At 39.6% G+C, this 27,330-nt stretch overlaps 1 protein-coding gene across 2 annotated transcripts in view; it reads right to left on the bottom strand.

Annotated features, from left to right (window-relative positions):
• Positions 1–3,955: 3,955 nt before the first annotated feature.
• LOC117248757 (gamma-aminobutyric acid receptor subunit pi) overlaps positions 3,956–27,330 on the bottom strand; it is a 69,896-nt gene continuing 46,521 nt past the window's right edge. For both annotated transcript variants that reach the window (XM_033614009.2, XM_078160714.1), the window contains 8 exons: positions 26,162–26,274; positions 22,997–23,064; positions 21,353–21,570; positions 17,147–17,229; positions 10,833–10,970; positions 10,509–10,661; positions 8,638–8,828; positions 3,956–8,382 (listed from right to left, as the gene is read on the bottom strand). In XM_033614009.2, coding sequence (XP_033469900.1) covers positions 8,020–8,382; positions 8,638–8,828; positions 10,509–10,661; positions 10,833–10,970; positions 17,147–17,229; positions 21,353–21,570; positions 22,997–23,064; positions 26,162–26,274 — 1,327 coding nt within the window. In that variant the 3' untranslated portion in view covers positions 3,956–8,019. The remainder of the gene's footprint in view (positions 8,383–8,637; positions 8,829–10,508; positions 10,662–10,832; positions 10,971–17,146; positions 17,230–21,352; positions 21,571–22,996; positions 23,065–26,161; positions 26,275–27,330) is intronic.

The raw sequence follows: 27,330 nt of genomic DNA on the forward strand, positions 1-27,330 counted from the left end.
AACTACCAAACAGCGCTTCTAAACGTAAACTAGAAAACATTACCTGGTAGCTCATTAGCTCATTAAAAAAGTCCTAATATTGCACCTCCTCTTCATTTTCCCCTCTGGCTCACCCATCAGCCCTGGAGGCCATCACATAAGGGTTCTTTGCAAAACGTCAAGGCCACACCCCTTTTTTAGGCAAAGAAAACTGAAGATCAGATGTCAATACAATTTGACATATGTTTGAATCCTAATTTTGACACAAGTGATTGCATTTATTTCTTGTTAAACAAACATTTGTTTTATAGACATGTCTAATAACGCTACCTTGACTGAATCTGACCGTTCGCAATACCTTCAGAAATTCAGGGTCATTGCTGTTGAGTCTTGTCAGTTTTCCCCTGCCCAATAGGATCAATGATCCAACACAGCAGCTGGATATTGCTTATCTGGACATTTTTATATATTTGATGGAATCATCAGACATTCAGTTATGTGTTGTCTGTTATATGCAACCTGTTAACAGCCAACTGTTTGCATGGTGTTGGAGTCACAGCTTCAAAGCCACAGACACCTTTTGTTTTTAGTCGAGCATGAGGGACGACCTATAAGCCCTGGTCAGAGCACTAGGTGACATATGGTGATATAAGGTCAGGTCAGATATGTGCTCTGGTGTCTAACTGAGCATGTAGGGCTCTATATGTGAGAACAAGAACCTTAGAATGATTCCTGAACTTGATGGAAAGCCAATTTAAAGAAGATAAGATGGGTGTGATGTGAGTCGTCCTGCTGGACCTGGTCAACAGCCTTGCAGCAGCAATCTAGACCACTGGTAGATGTCCATGGATGACTTGCTGAGGGAGGTGAAAAGGTAATTGCAGTAGTTTATCTGGGACAATATAAAATCATGAAGGATCATCTTTAGCTCAGGTTGTGATAAAACAGACCTGAGTCTGGCAATGTTTTTTAAATGGAAGACACATGTACGGGTTAACAGTTTGATATGCTGATAAAATATAACACAGATTTCTAAGATTACACTGTATAGCTAAGTTAAGGGACACAATACACTGAGCAGTGTCAGAAGCTATGCCATCTGAAGCAATTATTAGGACCTCAGTCTTATTTGTGTTGAGCTGTTGTCAGCCATCCAGTCAGACGATTGTGCAAATCTCATCAGGCTCAAAAGAGACATTGGCTGCTTCTGGATATCATCAGTGCACCAGTGCTATAAGGGATGCCTTTAACTTTGTTAATAATATGACTTAAGGGAAGCATATAGGCTACAACGCAATTAATAGAGGACCCAAGACAGAACCCTGTGGCACACCACAAGGAATAGCAGCAGTTTAGACATACAGGGAACAGGTGACACGGAAAAACTCCTATCAGAGGGAAAGGAGGAGAACCAGTCCAGGTCGCTTCCCAAGATAGCCCTGGAAAAGAATTTCAGTAAGGATGCTGTACTAAAAGCTGCGCTCAAGAGATCAAGATCAAGTAGCACCAAATAAGAGTGTTCATCCACATCAGAAGTGGATCAATGACCCAGCATAGTGGCTGGATATTGCTTATTAAGACATCTAAAGATATTTGATTGAATCACCAGGTATCACTAGGCTAAGTGTTGTCTGTAAATAATCAACCTGTTAATAGCCAACTGTTTGATCTATGCTAGGCTGAGAATTGGTTGTCTCCTTATGGGACATAGTGTGGAGCTTTGGCCTGATAGTGGCTGCCTTGTTATTATTGTATGATGACATGTCGGGGTGCATTGTGGATACTATTTCAGGAAACTGACAGTCATTTTCATATGCAGTGGATACTATTAGGCATTAGTTTGCCAGCTGCACATTAATAGGAGAATGTGAGAAGTGCAGGGATAGCTACAGCACTACATATATTGACAGAGTATGACCGAAAACTGCCTTGACCACCTGACACTCCATTTATGATCAAAGCTGCACATTAAATATCTGCAGTAGAGAATACTTGAGAGGGTGAAGACCTGCAGCTTTGATATGTGCCATGTTCCAACGATGATCTCTTTTTAAAGGGATTTTTGAATTTACAGAGATTGATTAAGGATCAGGATTTACAGTATGAGGATTATAGAAGGCATTAGAGCACACAGTATTTCTATTTCAGTTTTAACTTTCAGGCAGCAATGGCATTGAATTGAGGTGACACTGACAGGCTGTAAGGCATTCATAATTAAGGCCCCTCATTATACTAGATTTCTTGTGACACTGGTTTAGCCTATATGTCAACGTATTTAAATGTGCAATATCTATGTAATCAGACTTTGCCGATATAAGTGAACTTTTGTTTAAAAATTTATACTATATATTTCCTCGTTGCTTTTTTGGTATGGCAAATCCAGGAAGCAAATAAAGCTATAAGTATTTGAATTTTAACAGCCACTGAAAACTTCACATTAAAAATGTATTGATTTGTTTCTGAATTTATTTGCTCTAAATTCACCTCTTTGAAATTAAAATCTGATTTAGATTTTTTTTTTTTTTTTAAATCAGGTTAAAACCAGATCCAGAAATAGAAGTCCATTTTTATTTTTATTTTGGATTTTTTTATTCTGAAACTTAAAGGAGCTATATGTAAGAAATCTAAAGCAAATAGTCATAAAATCATCCTAATATGTCACAGAGACTAAGGAATAATGTTCATATAACATACTGATCTCACCGACAACAATAGTACAGCCAGAATATTCGCATTTAAAAAATTTTTTTACAGTCCACAAATCATGTTTATGTTTTGAATTTGTGTTTTGGCCTGTTGCGCCACCCACCGCCGTCTACCAGTCACGCAATCAGTAGAGTCTCAGTATCAGTTACAGTTACGACTGAGCTACAGCAGCACGGCAAGCAGCATTAGCAGTGTCCCAGTACATAGCATTAGCAGTCTCCTCAGCTGTATCCCGGCAGCAGCGTTAGCAGCAGAGAAGCCGGACTTGCTCGAACGGTCCGCTGGAAAACCGAAGATCAAGGACGCGGCAACACGGCCCTGCCACGGCAGCCACCCGTGGGCAAACAAATCAGTCTCCAGCGTGCCGCTGTCCAGCAACCTCAAATCTGTAGGGGAGGGGGGGCGGACACGACTCGCGGCAGTATTTTGAATTTGAGTGCAGTAACCCTTCTGGCCACATTCTTACATACAGCGCCTTTAAATTTGATTGGTTCTGAATTTGTGAACAGTGAAAAAAAAAATTCAATTTGAAATTGCAAATCAGGTAATTTTATATTTTAATTTAAAAGAGGTAGATTTGGAACAGATATATTTAGATACATGGTTTCAAAATAAAATATTTAAATGCTATGAATTGTGTGGTGTTCAATATTAAGTTTTCAATGCGTGTCAAAATTCAAATACTTATCTCTCTTATTTGCTTCCATACAGCACAGCGAATTGAACAAAACAAACTGTGTGCATGGCCTGTAGATGGTCAGACTGACCAAGAACATAAACAACTAAAGAATCAATCTGTCCAGGGATCAGCTACAAACACTATCTCAATAAGATAAAATTTAGTTTGTAGACAACTACACACTTCAAGTAATGAAAAATTCAGCTATGTTTGCTTTCACTTGGAGCTGCCAAGGAGCAAAGTGCCCTAGTACATTTTTTAAGGAAAACATCTTACAGGATTCACCCATAAAGTAATTCTGTGTGGGTATGTACTGTATGATCTCACATCATCCTCTCATTCTGTATTCTGCTGACTCAGAGCTAATGCAGCTGCAAGGAATTAATACTCACTTCTCCATCACTCCCACTGGGACATGCTGCCTCAACATCTGCAGCACACAAACACACACATTTGCATGTCTGCAGGCTAACTAGTCTGTTCCACTGTACTCTGAATTTAAATTTTGGACAATTAGCATTTTTTGAATCTGCTTTTCCGTCTTTACTCACATCTAACATGAATGCAATAAGTAAGATGTATAAAGTGTCACCAATACACACATTAACCTCTTTTATTGCTATCATTCATATTCATACACCAAATGATCATGCACAGTGTTACTATTTATTTACAACAGGTTAAGCAAATCAATGCCTATATCAGCATGGTACTACAGTATATAAATACATTTCACATGAAGATGTCCCAGGAACTGTGAGGTTGGTAGCCAACATCACCTTGAGGCATTATTAGACATGTCCCACAACAGGAAAGAAAGGGCACTCCAACGGTAGCCATGTTCCATTTTTCTGTTGTTGCTCCACAAATGCTCTGGTAATGTTGCCCAAAATGTCATACCTTTGTTTCTACAATGTTTTATCACCATCCTTGGTTTTCTGTAACCATCCAAAATGCTGTTCGTTCAGAGCAAACCAGCGCTGATAATGTAGTTGCGACCGTGGAGCCATCGGACAATTGATACCCTTAAGCTTTGTGTATGGACCAACTTCATCACCAAGTGAAAAAAAAAAAAACGTTCTCTGTGGTTGCTCTTGTGGTTCTTTGGCTCCATATTGGCATTCATTTCTTGTACTGTTCACTGAGAAGATGACTATCAAAACTACCACCGTGGTGCAATATTGTATAAAAGCTGACAGTCTGTTTAATCATATTAACCTTTTTCAATTGGCTGGTGCTCACCAACTTCTGCTGAGCAGACACAGCTCAAAGGCAAATGAACACTGTCACTGATCACTCATCCTTTCAAATAACTGAAAATGAGAACAGAAGTTCAAACATCCTGCACTTTTGGACTCAGATGAGACCCAAATTCAAAGCTGCATCATTAGCAATCACAGATCTAATCCTTTCAACAGCCTCAGTTGAGCATTTTATGATGATTCTCCAAAAAACAAATCAAGCAAAGCAGAGGAAAGTAAAGTTGCACTTGCTAACCATGCAGAAAAAACGGAAACAAAAGTAAATCCTACTTTTCTATTATCATCAGGCAAGGAGAGCAATCAAAACATGTCAGTTGATGACATATTCAAAAATAGATTAAAACATGAGAAAGAATGTAGATAAAATAGGAACATAAACAGATTAAAAGGCAATGAAATATAAATAGATACAAATGTAGCTAATGTTTAATACACATCAAATGGTAGTTCTTAAAAATGAGATGGAATGAGTGAGCATATGTCACAGTAATATTGAATACAGCAATAAATAAACATGCATCCCTGTATTTAAACTGAATCATGTTTTCTGTCTGAAATGTAAAGTGTTATGTTCATCTGCTCATTGACTGCATGCTATTTCAGAATGATCCTATCAATAACAAACATGATATTTGAAAATGCACTTAAATTCTCCTAGTTGAAGAACTAAAGGGAAAGAAAAAGGAAATAAAATCGGAATCTTTGGCTCTTTGGTTCACATCACTGGTAGCAAATGTACCATATCACCTGAACTGAAATACTCAATAGCCACTCAGCGAGAGATGACAACAGCCTAAAAACTGAGGAGAGAAGTGAAACCTCAAGTGTAGCATATCCAGGCCTTTTTCCATTTGGATAATGCACAGATGATGACATCCCGTTGAAATATTTTGGCCATTTCATTCATATTCAAATCACTCTACAGTGTCTAACACATCTAGGTCTGACTGCTGTGTTATGTTTTACAAAGACAGAGAAACACTACCAGCAGCAAATAAAGAGTGCTGTGTATATCACTATTATGTGTCTGTCTTGGTGTTGTTGCCCTGTATGTCACAATGTTGCATTACACATGTCTAGTTAATATAAAACACAAAGTCCACATTAAATAAGTAAATGAAACATACTAAAATACAAACTCATGTGAATAAATAAAGTGACATTTACAAATCAACCAATAAATAGTAAAATAATGTTATTTATTATTAAAACACATCCCATTACTATGTTATTTTTATACCTATAATGAAAAAGAAAAAAAGATTAAAGGGGACCTATTAAGCCCATTTTCAAGTTCATACTTGTATTTGGGGTTTCTAATAGAACATATTGACATGCTTTATAAAAAAAAAACAAAACAAAAAAAAACCCACTTCATTTTCCTTACACTGCCTGTGCTGGAACACCTGCATTCACCCTCTTTCTGTTACACCTGTCTCTTTAAGCCGCTCTCCTGAAAAAGCCCATTCTGCTCTGATTTGTCAGCATTTTCAGGTTTCGTATATTTGCATCTCTGTACTGTCATAGCAGCCAGGGAAGTGACTGTAATGGAGAATAGTTGCACTTTCTGCCACAAAAATCACCAATAAAAGATTCTTAAGATAACCGGACATGTTCCAACAGAAATTTGATCTGAAATTGAGGAGAAATTAATAACATCAGCAGCAAAGATTACATGTTTCCCTGGTGTTAGCACATAGCTATATGTACACTATCGGTGTACTTTCACCTGGGGAATGAAAATTCTCCAATTAAAGCTTCTAAACCCAATCAGACATGTTACAACAGGAATACAGTCCGATATCTGAGAGAAATATACTGTACAACATCGATAATCAAGTTTACATGTTTTCCTGCTGTTAGCATGGAGCTACATATAGCAGTGTACTTGCAGTAATGGAGAATAGCGGCACCCTGAACTGTGAAAAATCACCAATAAAAGCGTCTATGCCAAAATCCTCACAATCTGACAATGTTCTAGCAGGAATATGATCTGAAATCAGAGAGAAATTACCAACACTGGCAACCAAGATTACATATTTTGCTGACATTAGCATGTAGCTACATGTAGCAGTGAAGGCTACATAATGTGAGCAGTTGCAGCGGCATGCCTGGAGCAGATGACCATATAAAGAAATCGGTGACACTTTGGTGTCAAACTGTTGCCAGAGTATTGAAAAACTGCTGGAAGTGGAGTGTTCAGAAAGGTATGCAACCTGAGGATTTTGCTCAGAGGGATTACTTTTACCTACGTTTACCTCAAAATTTAAAACTTTAACTACATTTAATATGAATTTCTGACACTAACTCTATATATAAGACACAAAATATGTTAAAGCATAAAAGGCCCCCTTTAAATAAAATAATATTTTAGAAATAATTTCAAATCTTATCTATATTTCACTCTATTTATTCATATCATTATTAATTCCATGGTGTGATATTTATGCCGTATAATTTATTGGTCATCATGTTTCAGTTTCATTTCCTTCCTCGTGAATCTGCAGAACAGATTTGTGAGATGACAAGTGCCATAATACTGTCCATGGTGGCCAGATTTCCAAAATACAACTGAAGGGATCAAAGGCCACTACATTTATAGTGTCAATGAAAAAAATAAATGCAGGCAAAGAGAGTCAGCACTGCTCAGTGAATTAAAAATAACTCACAGAAGGACACAGAAGACAGAGAGGTTTCAACAGCGAACGGAAGCGATCGTCCTTGGGAGACTGGTTTATATTTTTTAACACACTCTCCTCGTTGAGTTATTTGCTCCCTCGTCTCTCATCTCCTATCCATTATTTTTGCTATTTCCCTCTAAATGTTGTACCTGTAGGCAGAAATGGAAGATGAAGTTGTAAAGTTCAATAATCAATCCATCACAACAGGGAATGAAAGTGGAGCGGGCTTTTGCTCTCCCTCAGCAATGCCAGCATATTATGCCATAAAGCCTTAAATTACAGCTCCATCTTCTGTGCGTCCAACAGTAACAACCTGCACAGTGATAGACCTAAAATGAATATACTACGGCGAAAAAGATGCAAACTCGCGAAGTCTTTCTTTCTAAGCAATGTTCTTTTCATCTCAGTTTGTATGAGCATTGATTAAATCTCGCCCAGTTTTAAGAAGACCACTGTATAAAACTTTGTCAGTTTAAGTATACAATATTTAAAAATGGAGCTGTAATTATAAGCATTACTTTTCCTCGAAGACAACCCTATATAAGTATGCTACTTCGCTCATGAATCCAAATGCAGAAATTTTACACACTCATCTTGAAACAAACCTAAATAACACTTACTGTACATACATACATACAGTAAAATACACTTCTTGACTACATACACTCTCTGTCTCACACTCTCTGGGACACGTGCTGCGCTCAAGCCGACGCTAAAAGTACAGATAATATGTCCAGTAGAGCAGATTAACCATGACAAAAGAGAGGGGGAAAGTGACTCTGGAGTAGTTGTCTATGTGGTGAGGGTTCTCCACGTGACAGCAATTTATGGAGCGAAGCACTTTGCGGACGGTGGCCAGAGCAGTGAGGCACCAGTTGGTAGGTTCCGGGGGTGATGCCTCAGGCTTAGGCTCACTGCCCGAGGGGCTGGACGGGCTGACAGTGAGTTCTAGGGAGGCAGGGGCCGGCGTGGGAGTCGCGGCAGCCTCCTTGCGTCTCTTGGCCCTGTTGTGATTGGCGATGGTGGTGATGATGCCGTTCATTTCGTCGTCAAGGTCGTGCAAGTGGTGGGAATACTGCAAGAGAGTGAGAACCAAAGAACAGATGAGTTTTCAATCGGGGGAAAAAAAATTGTACATCTAAATTTGAGAACTCGTAGCACTTGTTCAACTCACCCCTGAGTGCTCATGATGACATGATGATGATGATAATGATGATAATGATGGTGATGACGACGGTGACAATGACCACCATTATGAAGACAATGACTGGGACCACAACAACATCAATGACAATTAAAAAATATCAAAGGATATCCAGGAGGGTCTCACCATGAGCATGTGTGAGTCGGTGTGAGTGAGGGTGCAGAAGTGGGCCACGGCGTACTCAATGAGCGCTCCAAAGATAAAACTGAAGCAAATCCCTAAGTAAACATCAATGGCTTTAATGAAGCAGTTGGCGTTGGGCAGCGATGTCCGGGCGCCCATCATCAGAGTGGTCATAGTCAGTACTGTGGTAACTCCTGGCACAAAAAACACAAGGAGACACTGGTGAAATATGGATTAGTCCATCACTCCCACAAAAGACCATTAAAGGATATCTTTGGTGTTAACCTATTAAAAATTATGAAGTCCATCACTGTGTTTTTTCAAAAACTGTAAAACTTCTTAAACCTATCTCCTCCCACAATTTTTGCTCAATTGACACCAAACTTGCTACAGAGCATCTTCAGACTGTCCTACAAAAACTACGTTTCTCAGATTTTTGATTTATCAAAAATTGAGCCTACAGTGCATCAAAATGTTTGACTGTAAACGGTACTGTAAACATATACATGCAAATTCTTGCCAAATAAATCTTTAATGTTCATGAAAAAAATGACAAAATTCTAGAGTCATGGTAGATGATGGGTGGCAAATTTCAGAATTTTATCTCACAAACGAAAAAATGAAAAAATGAATTTTGCTCTAATGTGAACAATTGGAGTCAATGTGAAAATGGCAATTTTAAACATCAGTTTTTCACTTATGGAGCAAATCAATCATTGTTACAAACAAATTAGCAACATCTCCATGCTGTCTAGATGCAATATGTGTATTTTCAGATTTTTGTTTAGATAACTGAATTTTTTACAGTGGTTTGACATCTGCTTTTCCATGCATGGACGGCTGCTAAACCTGCACGTCTGGCTTAGTCAATTTGTGAAGCTACACATGAAGTGTCACTGACTAATTAGCTCAGTGAGATAGAAATTGATTCTTAGTCTCAGTGGTTGTGAGTTCAAGCCTCAGCTGATGCAAATGGAAGATTGCATTGCTAAATTCCTAAATGTCTTCCAATTCTTCTGCTTGTTGCTCAGAATTGCCTAAAAATGCCCGGACCCGACCCATCGCTGTGCAGCAGCTATAATTAACATGAAATTCCTTGAACACTGAGTTCACCTTTTTGCAGATAAGGCAGATCACTTAATCTCTCCCTTGAGGTCTGACAAGTCAGTCCTTTTTTCCTAAAGCCTTTTCTCCTAACTTTAGCTAACAACACTAGCACAGATTACAGAACGTAATTCCCAGGAAACCCAGGAGGTGCCAGTAATTGTCATGCAACCAGCAGTTTTCTACAAACTGTCATCCCTAACCTGACAGTCCACCACAGATGATCTAAATATAATGCATGCATTTCATATCACATACAGCAGGCTGCAAAAAATGTTTCTGAAGGCCACAACTGGCTGACAGAAATATCCATAGGAAGAATCATTCAAGCCTTGACATGTAACCACAGATACCCAGCACTCCACTGAATAACATATCTTGTTGTTTTGTTTGTTTTGGGAACTTTGTGTTCTCAAAGGCCCCTGCAGTAGTGGTGGATTTAATTCAATGCAACATCTATGTTTGGATGTTCCCACTCGATAGCACAGTGTCACACATGCTCTCTTCAACCCTCAGCCCTCTAAAATCAAACCCGAACCAACATTTGTGTTCACCCATAAGAGAGTAGAAGTCTCTTACATTTGTTTGGTACTAAACACACTACTGATAACTGGTGAGGAAGAGAAATATAGTGAAATATTTATCTCTCAACAACAGTACATAGCACCTACAGTGACACACAATACCTAGATAAGATCTGGTGCGATATGAAAACAGTATGACATTTGCTTTTCACATTTGATTATAGAAAAGGATGCTTAGTCTTATACCTATACAAATACGTGCTGGAACAGAGGACAGGGAAATCCAGAAGGAAACCCATGAGAGGACAACAAGCAGGCTCGAGGGGACATAAGTCTCAAGGATGAAGTACAGAATGCTCCTCTTCAGCTCAAAGTGGAAGACCAGCTTCGGGTAATTGCCTTTGACAAGAGGGACAAAAGTCTGTCAGTGTACTTGATAACACAAAATGTGTTCTGAATCAGAAATCCTACCCATAAGGGCTCTTCTTTAAAATAATATTTAATGAGTGATGAAACATTAGTATAGCCTTGGGAATAACATTAAGCAATGGTTTTGAAGGGCATTGTTACCAGTTTCATAAACGGCCTCTGAGACAGATGTGTAGTGGTCCTCTACTGTGTACTGAGCCAGCTGTAGAGTGTCTAAACCACTGACAGACTCATTTCCTCTGGTCCAGTAGAACATGACATCATTGACGTTGTAACCCCCTGCAGGAGAGAAAAGAGATGGAAATTACTTTCTGAGGAAGATTACAGCAAATACCTAAAGGGGACTTATTATGCTTTTCATTATTTTCTGTCATGTATAATGTTACAGTGTTGGATGTTCATATTAACTGTGGCCAATGTCTCAAATAATATGGTTAACGAACATAAAAGTAATTCCTGTGAGCAAAACCCTCTTTTCTACTTTCGAGATAAGCTGATGTCAGCTTGTAATGGAATCCTTTATATGGTCATCTGCTACAGCTATGCTACTGCAAGGGTTTACTTGACATAGCCTACACCGCTACATGTAGCTACATGCTAATGTCAGAAAAACCTGAAATCTTGGTTGCCAGTGTTATTCATTTCTCCCAGATTTTCGATCATATTCTTGCTGGGACAGGTCGTGTTGTGTTGATACACTTTTTCACAGTAGAAAGTGCTACTATACAAAGTCATTTCCCATTTGCAAGTACATTGCTACATGTAGCTATATGCTAACATCAGGCAAACCTGGAATCCTGTTTGCTGATGTTGTTAATTTCTCCCCTATTTAGGATCGTATCCCTGCTGGAACATGTCTGCATGTGTTTAAAAGCTTTTATTAGTGATTTTTCACATTAAAAAGCGCTGCTATTCTCCATTACAGTCATTCACCGGCTGCAATGACTGAAGTTCAGAGATGCTGAGATACGCAAGCCCTGAAAATGCTCACCAGTCAGAGCAGATTGGGTTTTATCGGAAGTGGGGCTTAAAGAGACAGGTGATAAAATGGAATGAATAAAATGAAGCTGCACTAATTACTTTACATTAACAATCAATTTAATAAATATGTGTAATATGAAAAATGTTGCTTATAGTAAAAAAACCCATAAAGAATTATCACCCAGTCCTTAAGTTTCACTCAGTTGTACAACTTGGTGCAAGCTTTGGTTCAGACTCACCACTCTCATTAACCTTATTCCTAGCTGCAGACAGCAAACAGTTGTTTTTAGCAAAAAAAAAAAAGCTCTGATAAACCCTCTGTACACCACCTACTCAGCAGCTAATAGTGGTAAAACAAAGATAGCGACGAGCTGGTTAACACAGCGGAGCATTTAGCAGCTAAAGAACCAGATATTTCCTGCAGGAGTCGACTGGACCTGCTTAAAGGAGAGTGAATATCTGACTTACATTTGTCAAGTGGGCACAATCACCACTTCAGATGAATGCTAATGCTGTTCCATGTCTGCTGGATGTTTATATAGGCAGCTGTTTGCTTGTGCAGGTGAGAAATACGACAAGAACATTTCACATTACAAAACCTGCTATAATTCCAAATTATTGCGATGATGATGATGATGATGATATAGAAACAGCATTAATAAGTTTACTAAACCCCAAAGTAGCTATGGAGGGAACAGCTGGGAAGGTTAATTGCTCAAGCTATGCAAATGCCTGATCCTCTTATGGTTGAGTTGTTGGGGATTGCAGCCCATAGTGGATGGTAAATTCCCTCTAATACTAAATTTCAGCACAAGAGGAACATTTGGCAAGAACCAAAGGGAGCGAGAAAACCTTTGAAAATCTAGTTCAAGACGTAACGTTACCCCCGTGAAGCAGATGGGTAAGGTTTACACTGTGCAACTCTCAAGTCCTGCATCTGCTGTTAAACAACACATGACACTTTAAACACTTCAAAGACAATGTTAATGTTTCATGTATGTTGTTACAGTCATAGAATAGAATACTCTCCCGTTCTTCACTCTAACACAGTTTGACACACAGAGATCCAACAGGATTTGCTAATGGAAATGCATTTGTGGTGTCCATGTTAACATCTTCAAAGAGTCCTGATGAAGAGCTTAACTCTTGCATCATACCATAACAGACTAATCATGCATATTGCACTGGGCCCTCGAGAGCCCTGATAACCCAAATAAATCTTGGAATGAGAAGGCATGCAAAATGAATATGGTCAAAGATGCCACGGCTAAGTGTGGCAGTGCTTTTGATAGCACAATATAGCTACATTGACATCAATTAATAAGAACTGGTATGGCTCTCAAGATGAAATTTATTAAGGACAAAAAGGTGTGATTAACAACCTTTGGTGTATTTTTCTCATTTATCTGCAGAGGGAGCAAGAGAATAAGGAAAGTAGGAGGAAGTGCTGTTGGCTGAAGCTGAAATACACCTCTATGATCTGTTGTACATGAGATGCTCAGTAATTTGCTGTTGCCCTCCCTACATAAACCCATATGGAGCCATGTATAATTGACCAAGGTTAGTTATAGTCTGGGAGCAGGCCCCTAACGAAGGGCACTGTTGACTCCGACGCTGAAAGGTCCTGTAAAATTCATTGTTTTCTCTCTCATTGTACTCCTCTTACTAGAAGAACTCATTATTTTCCTGACCTAAAGCCCTGACATTACAGTACAAATTAGAGACACAAATGGGTAGTGACATGCTGTGCAATAGCATGGAAAGAGTTACATGGGGGTACAATCAACCTTGCAGTGCCCTGTCGCCCCTTGAAAACAAGTATATCCACATTTTTTTTCCAGAGCTACCACCTAAAGTTAATAAAGCAAAGATCACAAAAGACTGTCATATCTTCTGACTCTTTCTGCTGTCATAACGCACTAAATATTTTACCGCAATCCCGATCTAAACACCCCGCACCCTCCCACAACGACGCTCTCTTTAAACCATCCTCCTGTGCAGAGGATCCACTTTTGGCACAGCATTAAAAGAAATAAATCCTTGAATATACATCTTCATAAAGGGACAGAGCAAGAGGGAGGTAGAGATTGAGGGAGAGGAGGAAAAGAGAGGGAGACAGAGAGAAAACGGCAGAGATGGAGCAGCAGGATGAGAGAGATTGTAAGAGAGGGTGGAAAAGAGAGACCGACAGAGAGAAAGATGCAGATATTTAGCTTGGAATTATTGAAGCAACGGAGGATGGATCCATCATCCTCTCAGTTACCTAACTTTAACCTCCAGATGTCTTTTTGTCTGCTAAGTGGGACTGGAGCTGCCGTTAAATGTTTTATTTGGCACTGAGGTCCTGGTGGGCTTCTGGCAGGGATCAGACTTAGCTTAGCGTGGCTGGCTGTCGTCTAATAGCATGGAGCAGAAGCGACTTGGAAAGCAAATATGGCAGAAGAGTGAGGGAAGATGGGGGGGAGGGGGGGACGTCTTTTTCTTCTTCTATCCCTTGCACTACCAAAAAATCCATCTTGCCACCTTATTTGAGCTTAATTGCAATTTTCTTTAATTATAAACATTATAAACATACTGCCACCGCATTTCCACTTGAAACCATTCAAAACATGTCAAAATTAGGCAAATCACTCCTCTTATTTCAGGAAAATGTCAACAAATTTCAGAATTTTTAACAAGTGAACACTACTGGCAGCTGTTTCCATACTTAAAATATCAACATGAGTTTAAAGGATTTGTAAATGTAGGTGGGTTTGTTGTCAGGGACAGGACCAACCTTAAAATATGTTGCCTAAGGGCTCAGGGGAAAATGTTCAACATTTTGGGAAATAACCTTTTTGTTGATGGGAATATCACCAGTGTTGGCACATCTGGCACCCTAGGCAAGCCTCCCCTTGTGTTTTTTACAAATAACTATAAGAGCTAATTACAAAGCTACAAAGCTACAATTCAAACATGTTAGCTAATTAGCAATAATAATATGTATCAAACAATAAAAGATTATGGCATGTACAAACCTTTGCCATTTACTCTCATGCCTATGTTGCCTATGGGAAGGTCATCCACTGAACATTGCTCTGAAATCTGTGTATTATGGAGCCCTGTGGAAGATTTTTTGAATAATCAAATTATGCAGTGTTTACACCCATGTTTGTTTGTTGGCAGTCTTCATTTCCCTTCCTGTTGTTATCCCATAACCATGTTTCATTGCATGTTACTTCCACCAACCGTGTGCGTGACACAAAAAGAATGGGGACTGACATATAAAAACAAGGCAGATGCTATTTGCACCCAGGTGTTTGTAACCAACAATGCTATTTGCGCCGGGGGTCGAATAACCAATGTGGCTATTTACACCCAGGTGTATATAGCATCATGGCAGAGGGAAGCACCCAGGTGTGCGTAGCCAACAATGCTATTTGCACCACTGACTATTTACACCCAGCAGTATATCCCTGGGTGTCCTGGCAGTGTCGAAACATTAACATGAATGGGTGAATTCAGCTATTCCACTACGGTTTATGTACACAGTGTGGATTCAGCAGCTTTATTCAACTCAACAACATAGTCAACTATGTCCAGAAACAATAAGCCAATAGTGACACACATGGGACTCAAACCCCAGTCTCCTGTTCAAAAGTCCTTTGCTTAACCTACTTACCCATTGTCCTCATTTATCATTTTAGACATAGACTGAGAGACTATCTGGGATTGGCTAGAACTAACCCTAACAATGACCTCTTTGGCCTAATCCTGACCACTCCAACCTCAATGCATCATTGTGATGAGTGCTAGCCAGTTGCAGCATGTTGTGGGATCCATAATAATGTGTTGTAAAGGTGGGTGTGAATAGCTTAAAGACACTCAAAAAATTCTCCATAGTGCTGCTAATCAGTCCCTCCGGGATTTTGCCATGATGCAATCGCAAATTTAGCCATTCCCTGTTAATTTTGCGCAACTTTGCAATTTTGTCCAGTCACTGCAACCTTCCCGTAAGTTTGACTATTTAAAATGGGTAAAATCTAATTTCATTTTAGAACTCATTCATTTTGTTGACCTGCTCAGCCCCTTCTTGCCCCTCTCTCTGCTTATCACAAGACTACTGCTGCACCTGGTACAGAGTCACACACACTGACAGGGATGACTGCTAGCATCACACAGCTAATATTACCCAACAGTTATTACTGGGTTTAATGACTGAGTTGAGCCAATTCGGTGTCAGTGTAAGCAGCCCCCCGCAGCTTACTCCGAGTGGAGCCCTGTCCTGCAGCACGGAGCAGGCAAATTTTAACATCTTTCATTTTGAGGACACTTATCATTTCAAACACACAACCAAATTTAACAGACCACTTTAGAACACTGGACACATATTACTGCACTGAGTAACTGTTGGAGCTTTTTAACTTTACAAACTATGAAGTGGTATAACCAATGTCAAGCTGTGAAGGGCACAACAGGCTGCCCCTCACCTGATGGTGAAGCTGCAAGGTGCAAGATGGTTTCTCTCTCATCTGATGCTAACACCACTGCAGTGTCTGCCTTATTTTTAATGTAGCTTAATTTTACTGTTGATCACTGTCTTTACAATCAGGTAGGTCTGTTTCAACCTCATGGACCTCGGTGTTGCCTTCTAGATCTTCCTGACTGGCTCTAATGTATAAAAGAGATCATTTTAGACCTGTAAAGATTTTTATTAATGTCTGTCTGTTTTATTTTATGTCAACATTGGCTCTGAAAATGCATCATGTCACAATGTGCATTTAATTCAACTGTATTTTTTAAAAAGCTTAAAAAAATCTTATGATAAAAAGAACACCTCAAAACATTGCAACATACATTGCAATTTTTTTTAGAAAATCTGCTGTGAAATCAGGCATTTCAGGCCTGACCAATGGTCAAAAATTCCGCAGGGAACCTTAAACTATGGCACCAGAGCCAGGAGGCCATTTGTTTAGCTTAGCAAAAAGACTAGAAGCAGGGCAAACTGCTAGCCTAGCTTTGTCTTAAGGCTAAGGTAATGGTTTCTTGCTTTGAGCTTATACTGACAGACATAAGAGAGGCATCTATCTTCTCATACATGTATAACTCTGGGCTAGAAAGTAACGAGGCATATTTTCCACGCAGTTCAACCATTTCTTTAAGGGATAGTTAACTTTCGTATGACTTACCCTCCAGCTTGATCTTCATTTTCTTGACAGTAATTTATGACAATAAAACATAACACAAGAGAATACTCCATCATGACCAGGATTGCCCCTGCAGTATCTGTCTGCTGTGTGACATAACCATGCAGTCTTACACACATGCGCGCAGGCACGTACACACACCAGCAGTTTAGAAGATGAGAGAAAGTGATCTGTTTGATCCTTCGGTTTGATCAGATTCATTTGACATCACGCCCACCCACCAAGTCACTGCCACAGCTTCAAGCTGCACAGTTCGGATTTTCTTTATTAAGTATGTAGTGTCCTTACAGCTCTCCAGTTGTAGTGTGCAGGTCTGCTTGTCCATGGGATACTTTGTCAGATCCATGTTGCAAGCCACGGTGGTGGTAATCCTACAAAAACAAAAAAGTAATAAATGTTATTTTTGCAGTTATTTTAGCACAGTGGCTGCAACATATACCAGGTCTATGGTTAAAAAATGTGCTGATGGATGGAATTGGAGTTGGCTGTCTTAGTTTTTGGTGGATATAAAATTATGCATGAATCGAGCCCTCTGTGGCACATGACTGAAGAACACTTGAAAAGGAGAATGAAGTCTTTGCTTTGCATTGATGTCATACTGTAAATCTGGGTCAGTATGTACGAAAGCCTCTCACAGTATGATTTTGGTAATAAAATTCTAAAAATTATGCTGTTTTTGGTCTTAGAATTAAATTAAGATAAGACATACTAAATTAATTCCACACAGGGGGAATTCACTTGTTACAGCAGCTGAGGAGCCCAAAGCAAAGGGGGAAAGGGATTTAATGATGAATAAAAATGAAACAGGTTTTTAAAAGAAATATGAAAACAACTATATACATTATGTACACCCTTTCCTTACAGACCATTTCAAACTTGTATTTCCTGTTGGAATGTTTTGCAGTGTTTGTGAACAGACTGGATCACAACGTTTATTTACAATAACTTGCAGGTGGAAAATTCTTGCTTCAAGTACATGGAATCAAACAGTGCCGAGCAGACCCTGCCTCAATGAGTTAGTTTTTATCCACCTACAAAGGCTAAACCCCCCCCCCCCCCCCCCCCCCCCCCCCAAAAAAAAAAAATTTATATCAGTTTATATTTATATTAAGAACATTTTCACAGCTTTACCTTACTGTCAGACAGCCATTTCTGACAGGGCACTGAAGCTTTTATATCAAAGTAACCAAACACCACTGAGAAAAACAATCATTTAGCAGAAGTACATAAAACAAGCCTAGCAGAAACGTCAGGTGGGTCGGACTACAGTGTTTAACTATATGTCTTTAAACATTACAGTCATGGCTGAAAATGATAACAGAAATCAACGAGTTTGCCAATTTTACATACTCCCCAATTGTAATCAACTACCAGTTGTCTGCTCAGAAGTGATTGCTGTTGTTCATGCAAGGTCACAATGATTCAGTCCACAACATCAGCTGATAGGATGTAAACATGGACCTAAGCTGTTGTCTAGCAATGCATTTCCATGGAAATGGTCTTTATAGACCTAGCAATCTGTATACGTACCCTTTTTCATATACAGGATAACTGCACAATATCACAAACATCTAAAAATTTAGAATCCTTCTCCTCAGTTACAGAGCTCATAGTAAACTATTATCTCACCACAACACTGTGCTCTGACAGTGCAGGGTTACTTGTGGTTCCTAAAGTCTCCAAAAGTAGAACAGGAGCCACAGCCTTCAGCTATCAGGCTCCACTTTTATGGAAACATCTTCCAGTTTCGGTCTGGGATGCAGACGCCGCCTCCACATTTACGAGTTTACTTTAGACTTTCTTCTTTGATAAAGCTTATAGTTAGGGCTGGCTCAGGCTTGCCTTGGACCGGCCCCTAGTTAGGCTAATGTAGGCCTAGTCTGCTGGGGGGCTTCCTATGACACACTGAGCCTCTCTCCTTCTCTCTCTCCATTTGCAAACATTAATGTTTCATTAATAGATGTTACTAACTCCAGGTTGTGCTCCCTTGTCTCGCAGGTTCCTACAGATCCCAGTTGGGTTGTGGTTGTGCTGTTGCTGTGGTTCTGCCTGATGCCTACTACTACTGATATGATAATTAGTCATTCTTCTACCATTATTACACCCCCCACCCCCCTGTTGCTCTTCCTGAGATTTCTATCTTTTTTTTGTCCTTATCCACAGTGAGGGTCCCAGGACAGAGGGATGTCCTATGTTGAAAACCCCTCTTCGGCAAATTGTGCTCTATGATATTGTGCTTCATAAATAAAATTAAACTAAATAAGTATGTGTAGTATCTATATAATGTATGCAATAATGTATGCATACATTAATATTTTTATTTTTTTATACATAGACACTATTAAATACAATTTAATATTATGTTTATATAAATTATAAAATAAGTATGTATGATATATAAATATGATATGAGTAAATGATGTCATGTTGTAAATGGTGAGTGATATGAATTAGGTCTAAATGCCTTATTGATAAGACTTGGTCTCAGCTTATTAAAGAGAGGTCTCTTTAATCAGTTAGAAGTGAGGCAGAGGCATGGGCTACACACTTTACATATTCTAGTAATAGAAACAATTAAACATATATTTGATTCACATGTACCAGATAAGAATCATTAAAATGGTTGCTTTATTTAAGCTTTGATGAATAATATTACTAAATTGCATGTATTCATATTGTTAACTTAATTGTTGGGGAAGTACAGTGTGTTCTGTAAGCTTTCCTCTTGTCAATACTGAGTAATGAAAGAGTTTGATACAGTTAATGATGAGCAGTCTCAATCATGACAAGGTGTGCATTAAGTTTTGATGATTGATGTGATGTAGCTATGACACATAATCTCTGGAGGCTTGCTATTGATTCAGTGCTTGGGGGTCAGTATTTTAGACAGACATACCTTAAATCCATATTTCATAACACAGAGGAGTCACTGCTGTCAGCACTTGAGAATCACACTTTGCTAAGAAGTTGCAGAGCTTCAAAGTTTTACTAGAATGTTTTTACTCGGAAGTCTTTCGAACAATTCCTTAGAAATTTCTCACATAATCAAGATTTATAATCAGAGAGCTGCAGCACAACTGACTTAAAAATGGGAAAGTGGAGATGAACCCTCAGAAAATCCATCTCACTGACATCACTGATTTCTGGCTTTATGATATTTTCCATTCCAAATATGAACCAGACCTCCTGAACCATCAAAGTAGCATACAGTAATTCTAATTGAATCTGCCCTTTTAACTGCTCAACCTTTAACTCCGATCACCTCAGTGCTTTCTCATGTAATCCCCCTGGCGCAGCACTGAAACATTTACCACAGCTGTCCTATCCTTCAGCACCTCACATCTCTCACTTCACTCTGTCCCTTTTCACAGCACCAATTCCCCGGGGTGTCCATCCCTCTCCTGACTATCTTTTTTTGGCTTGTTTTACTCTCACTAGTCCTGCTCTCGGAATGTAAAGCCCTACCCTCCTCCACATCCCCTCTGTCTGGTTAAAGCCCAGAAACTGTGCACTTCTCTGTCTGGAGGCAAATGTCCATAACAACCAGGGCGGGCACACACATTCAGAACAACATAAATCAACAAATGGAGTCACACTGTACATAACAATGTCACACACTTGTTAAAAATAAAAGCGTAAATCAAAAATTGCAGACAGGCATGCTCACACACCAGAGAGCAATGCAGTGCCCTCTTGATGTTTACAGTGTGCAGAGACATGATTAACTGTGAGGCCAGACTGAACTGAGCCTGAATACCCAGCCCAATTTACTATAACATGACACCCACGTACATTCTTCTCCTCATGATAGTCACAAAGTTGCCATTAAAACAGTGAGAATGTCTCCCATGTGATGCTTTTTTTCTCTTTCATTGTGTAGCCAGACCATGTATAACCACTACTAAAGTGTAAAAAGAAGTTCAGGACCACTGAGATCAAGGCTGAGAAGCATTGAGTGAGGGAGGTCTAATCAGCACCACGGACAGCTCTTATACAATCCATAGACAAGCTGAGGTTAAAGCCTGCGACCAAATACAGTAGGATGTGTAAATCCCATCATCACAGGCTTTAAACAGCTCAACACATTCACTTGCTGGATCATCTTTAACCTCTCTATCTATAACCTGTCTGCTTGGCCCAATGTCTAATCGGAAAGCCAAGGTAATTCATGTTTCAGAAGCTTGCCAAGAGCTTGTCAAGCCCTTGCGCACAGAGCAATCAATGCTTGAAAGATGCTAACGGGACCTTACTGTTGCTTTGATAGCCCACAGCTCTTTGTATTGACAGATCACATGCTCTTGTATTCATAAAATCCAATACCCAAGTAATAGAATTGACATAACTCCCTGCTGCGCAATCACATTATCTCAAATTTAACCCACGCTTCCACCCCCAGGCCAATTTCTCCTCCATTCCCTGGCTTACTTTTCATTGTCTGTTGGAGCAGAAATAAACAAACAACCAATGAACAATTACGCTTGTTTGTTATCCCACCTCAGCGCGTAAAGGACGGTCCCATTGGGGAAGATGCGAATCAGCCTGTTCGCCACGGTGATGTCATGGAGGAAGGACTTCTTGGAGTCGACGATGAAGGTGTCAGGAACCCAGAGCAGTTCCACCAGGCGCCCGTCAAGACTCAAGCTCTTGTTGCCCTCAAACACCAAGCGCTCGTCCGTCCAGCGCTGGCGGAGGAATATGGTGGCGGTGTAGTCCTGCAGGATTCAGGCTCAAAGGTCACAACAGAGCTAACTGACAATTTAACAAGCATGTCAATAATATGCTGACAAGCAAGTGAGGTTTTTGCAAACCAGGCCTCTCCCATGTATCCGTATTTCATTAATCAGCCAGTGGCTTTTTTTTTGCATTGTTGGGTATTGATGGTGTCAGGTCCCTGAGCCCTTCTGTGCCTCAAGCAATAGTAATCCACAGCATTGCTTCACGTCAGCAAGTCTGTTCAGGTTTTTATGACACTGAACATATTTTGTGCATCCATTCTAAGAGTCCTGATGTTACATCGTGTGCAGCTTCGTAATCATTTTCTTCTGCTGCGCGGCAACAAGCTGTGAGGGAAAACATGTTCAGACCCACAAGAAATAATCAGCCCCAGTGGAATGCCATCATCTCGTCAAACTGAGGCTACCCATGATGTTGACAGGTGTATTTCTGTCAATCAACATGTCAGTGTCCTATTGCTATTGTGTGTCCTAATGTCCTGTGAGCTACCATGCTTTGTTGTAATCTATCCTTGTGGGTTGTTATTGAGATCAAAGCAACATTTGCATATCAGGTTTGGTTGAGCCTTACTCCTAAGTTGTGTGGAGGAGGCTCTAAGGATTCACTATTGCCTGTGTCAGTAGTTGATTATACAGTAAATAACAATTGGATTCCTTATCATTTAATCTACCAACTACTTTCTCCATTAACTGTTTGGTCTGTAAAATATTCAAATGTCACAATTTCTCAGAGCATTAGTTGACATCTTCAAAACTGGAAATGACTTCAATTAATAATCATTTATCTACTGAATAATCTATTAAATGACTGAACCTTTCAGCCCTACTTCATTATGATGCTTTTATTAACAATTCACCTTATTTACAAAAGTGTTGACCCTTGCCATATATGAAGTAAAAAGATTCAGTAACGTGATCTGACTTATGGAAAAGTTGACTAAAAGTTACTTTCAGTTGCAGCTTGTTGTTGCTCTTGATGGATTTTGGCTTGTATTATTTATGTGCTCATATTTACTGCCTGTTAATACTTAAACCCTCACAGATTTCATCGATTAGTTGGATTAGTGTTCTGTAATGAGCTTTGGTATTTGACACCTCCAGAATTCTAAAACAAGCATTGTGTAAATGGGTTTTTCAAGGCAAATACTGACTGCAACGATTCACATCAAAGCATTTTTAAAACAACATGGTTATTGTGAAAAGGTGTAATACATCTGTTTGGAACTTGAGAGGTAGATCAATGGAACTAAAACAAAAACACAATTTGGAGCTTTGGGTTAAAAAGGTTAAGTGAGGTAAACAGAGCATAAAGAGATGATGGTAAACATCATGATGGTGAACAGCTACACACACATTATTTGTGTGGTTCTGGGTCTGTTGCTGTGCATGAAAATCATTGTCTTACCATGTTGATCTCTGAGATGGTGTCAATGCTGGCAATGTCCAGGCTCATACCCACTGTTACAGGACCATCTAGAAACAAGAATGAAAAATTGCTGGATGTTTCATCTGTTGTATGTCTACACATTACATATTCCCCACCATTTGAATATATACCTGTGTGTGTAAGCGTTAATGCATGAATATCAATGGTTAGCATATTTGCACCACACTGTCAAGAAACAGGGGTCAAGGTTAGGTGCACACAGAAACACAGAATACACGGTATGTAGACTGATGCATGTAATGTGGAGCCAAAGTTAATAAGCATGAGTTCGACCCAGAGATGTTAAGCCCTACGCCATTAGCAGCGCCCACTGAGGCTGGCACAACAAGCTGACTGGCGTATGAGTCAGTCAAACTATGGCATGTGCAAATGAAATGCTGGAACTCTCGGTCAGCTACACCAGCAACAGAGGGAAAGTTGTGTAGAAGACAAGAATGCTGTAATGGTGTTGCTCCACCTGTGAAGAGGATGTAAATGGTAACACATTGAACATGCCTACACACATCCAATGGCATCACCAAGATGTGGTGATCACCCGAATGTTTGGGTGCTTTGAATGGTTAAATAACAGCAAAGGAAGGAACTGATTGAAACACTATTCCGAATGCACACAAGTATTTTGCTAAGTATGTTTGGTATTTTTTTTATTTCATAGCATATGCTTTTTAGTTTTATAGCCTGTTGTGACCTGTTGCCTTTTGGGAAGCATTTGTTCAGTGTTCGTACAGTGTAACACAGAGGTGTCCCTTATTTTTATGATGAAAACAGTTTACTGAAGTTGTCAGTAAACAAAATGTTACCTCAGTTCTCAGCAGGAGGATTATATCTGTCTTTGATACCAGCGCTACTATCAGTTCAAAATAAATGAAATGAAACAGATCCTCTGTGGCACTGAACCGTGACTCCTAAACCCTCATTTTTGTGTACTGTTACACCACTAATACATACAGATGGCTACTACAGTACATGTGACTGAGATATATGAGGTACCAGGGTATACTGAGGAGGCATAAGGATATAGGGTTGTATAATAAAGCACAGTGTTGTATAATGAAAGGTTCTTGAAGGACGGCATTTTTCAAAAACGCTTAAGACCCCACATTGCTGGCACATCAACAGCTGCAGTCGGTCGAGTGTGAACCTCCTTGAGGGAATTAGTTCTCCCTGATTCACCATCAAAGAGGGGTAACTTTGCTGCTGTCCTATGTTTCATCTCCCCAGTTCTCCCTACGCTCACTTATCAATCTTTATTTCTGTGAGAAAGTCTAATGAGCCTGTTGTTATATTGCAGATACTGTATATGTCTTTGTGTGTGTCTACTGTAGGTTTGTCAGTATGGGGGTATATTTGCATGTACGTGCATTTACCGTAAGCAAGTGTTTGTGTATTTCTTCACAGTTAATGCCTTCACACAGCATCAAACAATTACAAAAAACTTAAAATTAAGTCATTTGGTATATACTTTTACTGGAGCTTAGCTTTAAAAGGATAGGTCACCATTTTGGGAGATATGATCATTCAATTTCTGGTGGTTAGATAAGAAGTTAGATACAACTTTCATTTCTGCAAAAAAAGGGAAATAACAGCTTTGGTCATCTTTTAAAAGATTGTATTTTCATTTTTTTGTGACACTGGGCTACTGCAAAGGAATCAGCCTGTATGGGGCGCACACGCTACCAGGTAAACTGCAGGTCGCCCCAACAGATTGCATAGTTTAAACATACTAGTCCATTGCTCATTTGGTCATTACTGCAAAACCTCGGCTCAGTGAGTTTGTGACTTGTGAATTGGTGACTTGCCACAAGCCTGCTACAACAGTTGCAGTGGCAATGCTACACATAAACCATCCTGCTACATTGTTTTTAATGGGAATGTCTGTTCTACTCTCATTCTATTTCTATGTTGAAAACCAAACACTTCGGTCTGAATTTTTCCTTTGGACAGAGCCATACTGTTTCCACCGCTTCCAGTCTTTCTACTAAGCTACACCAACTGTCTGCTGTAGCTTTATAATCAGCCTACAAACATATAGAGTGGTGTTAATCTCCTCATCTAACTCTGGGCAGAAAAGTGAATAAGCGTATTACCCAAAAAGTCAAACTAATCCTTACAGTACTTCAGCGTTAGAAATAATGATAAAGTTGTGAGTAAGGGGGCGATCTGCTCCAGAATTGTCTGGTCCGACTGCACTGAGCAAACCTGCTGGCTGTGCCTGCAGCTGTCTGGCTGGAAGGTGACATTGACAAGCAGTAAAACCCTGCACCTTGTACCAAAAATATTTTAACTTGCACTATATGTGTGGCTAAAAATGCAGTAAAAACACAAAGCATAGCAGAGGAGTGCATGATGACAGCGCTACAAGTGTCACATATCTGGTGAAGCATTTCTGGGTTAGGGAATGAATAAAATCATTGGAAGTTCTCACAGTGCAATGCAAATACATGTGCGTGGGTGTGTGAATGCATGTGTTTGCAATGCTTTTGCCATCAGTGTGTACAAAACGTATGCTCCTAGGCGGGAGTGATTATGCTGAATGGCATTCGCCTTGGTAAAGTCCGAGGTGTTATTACAAATCATACAGCGAGTAAACAAACCATAATCACATTGTGACGGATTCCCAGAGCCTAGAACAATAACGGTGGCGAGGGATTTGCAGGGAATGACATAATATTGTTCCTGTGAGAACGTACACTGAGATAGACTTTGCTTCTCTATTGGAACAAAATTAGACGCCTGCTGGAAATTGGAATCTAAATCACAGCACATATTAGCAGCTCGGATTCTGGTTAAGCCACTAACACATTATATTTTTAGATTTATATGGATATTTAGATTTAAGTATATCATGCATTCTTTTACTGGCCTCATATCAGTTTGTTTTTCTTTATTATCATTTCATTACATAAAACACAATCATGGGACGAACCAATTTCAAAGATAAATTTGACTTCATCTCATGTCATTATATACATATGCAGTAAATTTAAATGTCAGCGAATATTACTCAGAAGGGATAGGCAAGCACAAAATTGCAATATGAGCCCCTCTAGTTCTCTGTTGAACACACATTTCCCTCGAGTGTTCTGTCATTTCCATGGCTGCATGTGTCTGCAGTTTCCTTACTGTCAAAGAAAGGCCTGAGGTACTTGTTGTATCCTTTCATCAGCCTCTGAATGGTAGGAGGCAGGATCTCTCCTTCCTTCACTTCTGCGTTGAGCAACGAGCTCTCTAACAACCTTAGAACAAAGACAGGGAGAGAAAGAAAGAGGTAGGGAAACACAGAAATAAAAAAAAAAAATTATTTTTCATTTCTCCTCCCGTTGTGCATCGACCAGGCGGATTCCTCTTCATGAGCGTCTCACTATTCAGGGAGTCTGTAGGGTGTCGATTGAGTTCCAGAGCAAATCTTGGAAGCCATGCTGAGTGGGAGAAAAGACAGGAGATTAAAATGGCAACATGGATCTCTAAAACTATGGAAGAGGAATAAAAGAACAAAATAAAAGCCCTGTTTCTTTTAATTATTTGATTACCTTGAATTGACCCGGTTCAAAATATTTTAAACCACCCATCTCTCTGTTTTTCCATTCAGTTGTGTCTTTAAAATTTCCATTTGCTTTCATGAGATTTGTTTTCCTGTTGTTTCTGAATGCTATCCTTAAAGGCACATTGAAGTGTGGGAAGATGATTATATTGCTGGCAATTGCGGCGGGGGAAAAGAACACTCATTGCGTCTTCCCCAGTGGTATGTGTGTTTGTGCATAAATCAGGCTCTAAATACAGAACGCTGGCTCTGTAGAGAAAGCCCCAGGGCACGTGCCATGATGTAAGAGGGGCTGAGGCAAGACAGATCAGGCCATGTGCAGAGGCAGAAAACATTCATCTCCATATGCTGGCAGCATTTCAGAGCCCCCTCTGTCACTTGTATGCTGCTGTAGTCAAATGAGTGACAAGGAGAGCAAGAATATAGAAGCAAGTCGGGATGCTTTTCTTATCACATAGCATCATCAAATACCCACACATTGAGTCATTCATCGTTAGGGTGAACATGCCACATATGCCACGTGTTTAAAAGCATCACTATGTTATTGAAAATGAATGTTGGTGCATTAATTACTGTAAACAAGTTAATGGACTTGGATCTATGTGACTGGTAGTTTTAATCTCATGCCTGTGTCACTGTTTGTTCTATAAACTTCTTGTCACAAGGTGCTGGAAAGCAACGCCCTTTTGTTGTGAAGCATTTGCGTAGCTTTCCTGCTATCTGTGACCCTGTGGTACACAGTTTCTACTTG

Source organism: Epinephelus lanceolatus, chromosome 17 (genome assembly GCF_041903045.1).
Source record: "Epinephelus lanceolatus isolate andai-2023 chromosome 17, ASM4190304v1, whole genome shotgun sequence".
NCBI lineage: Eukaryota > Metazoa > Chordata > Actinopteri > Perciformes > Serranidae > Epinephelus > Epinephelus lanceolatus.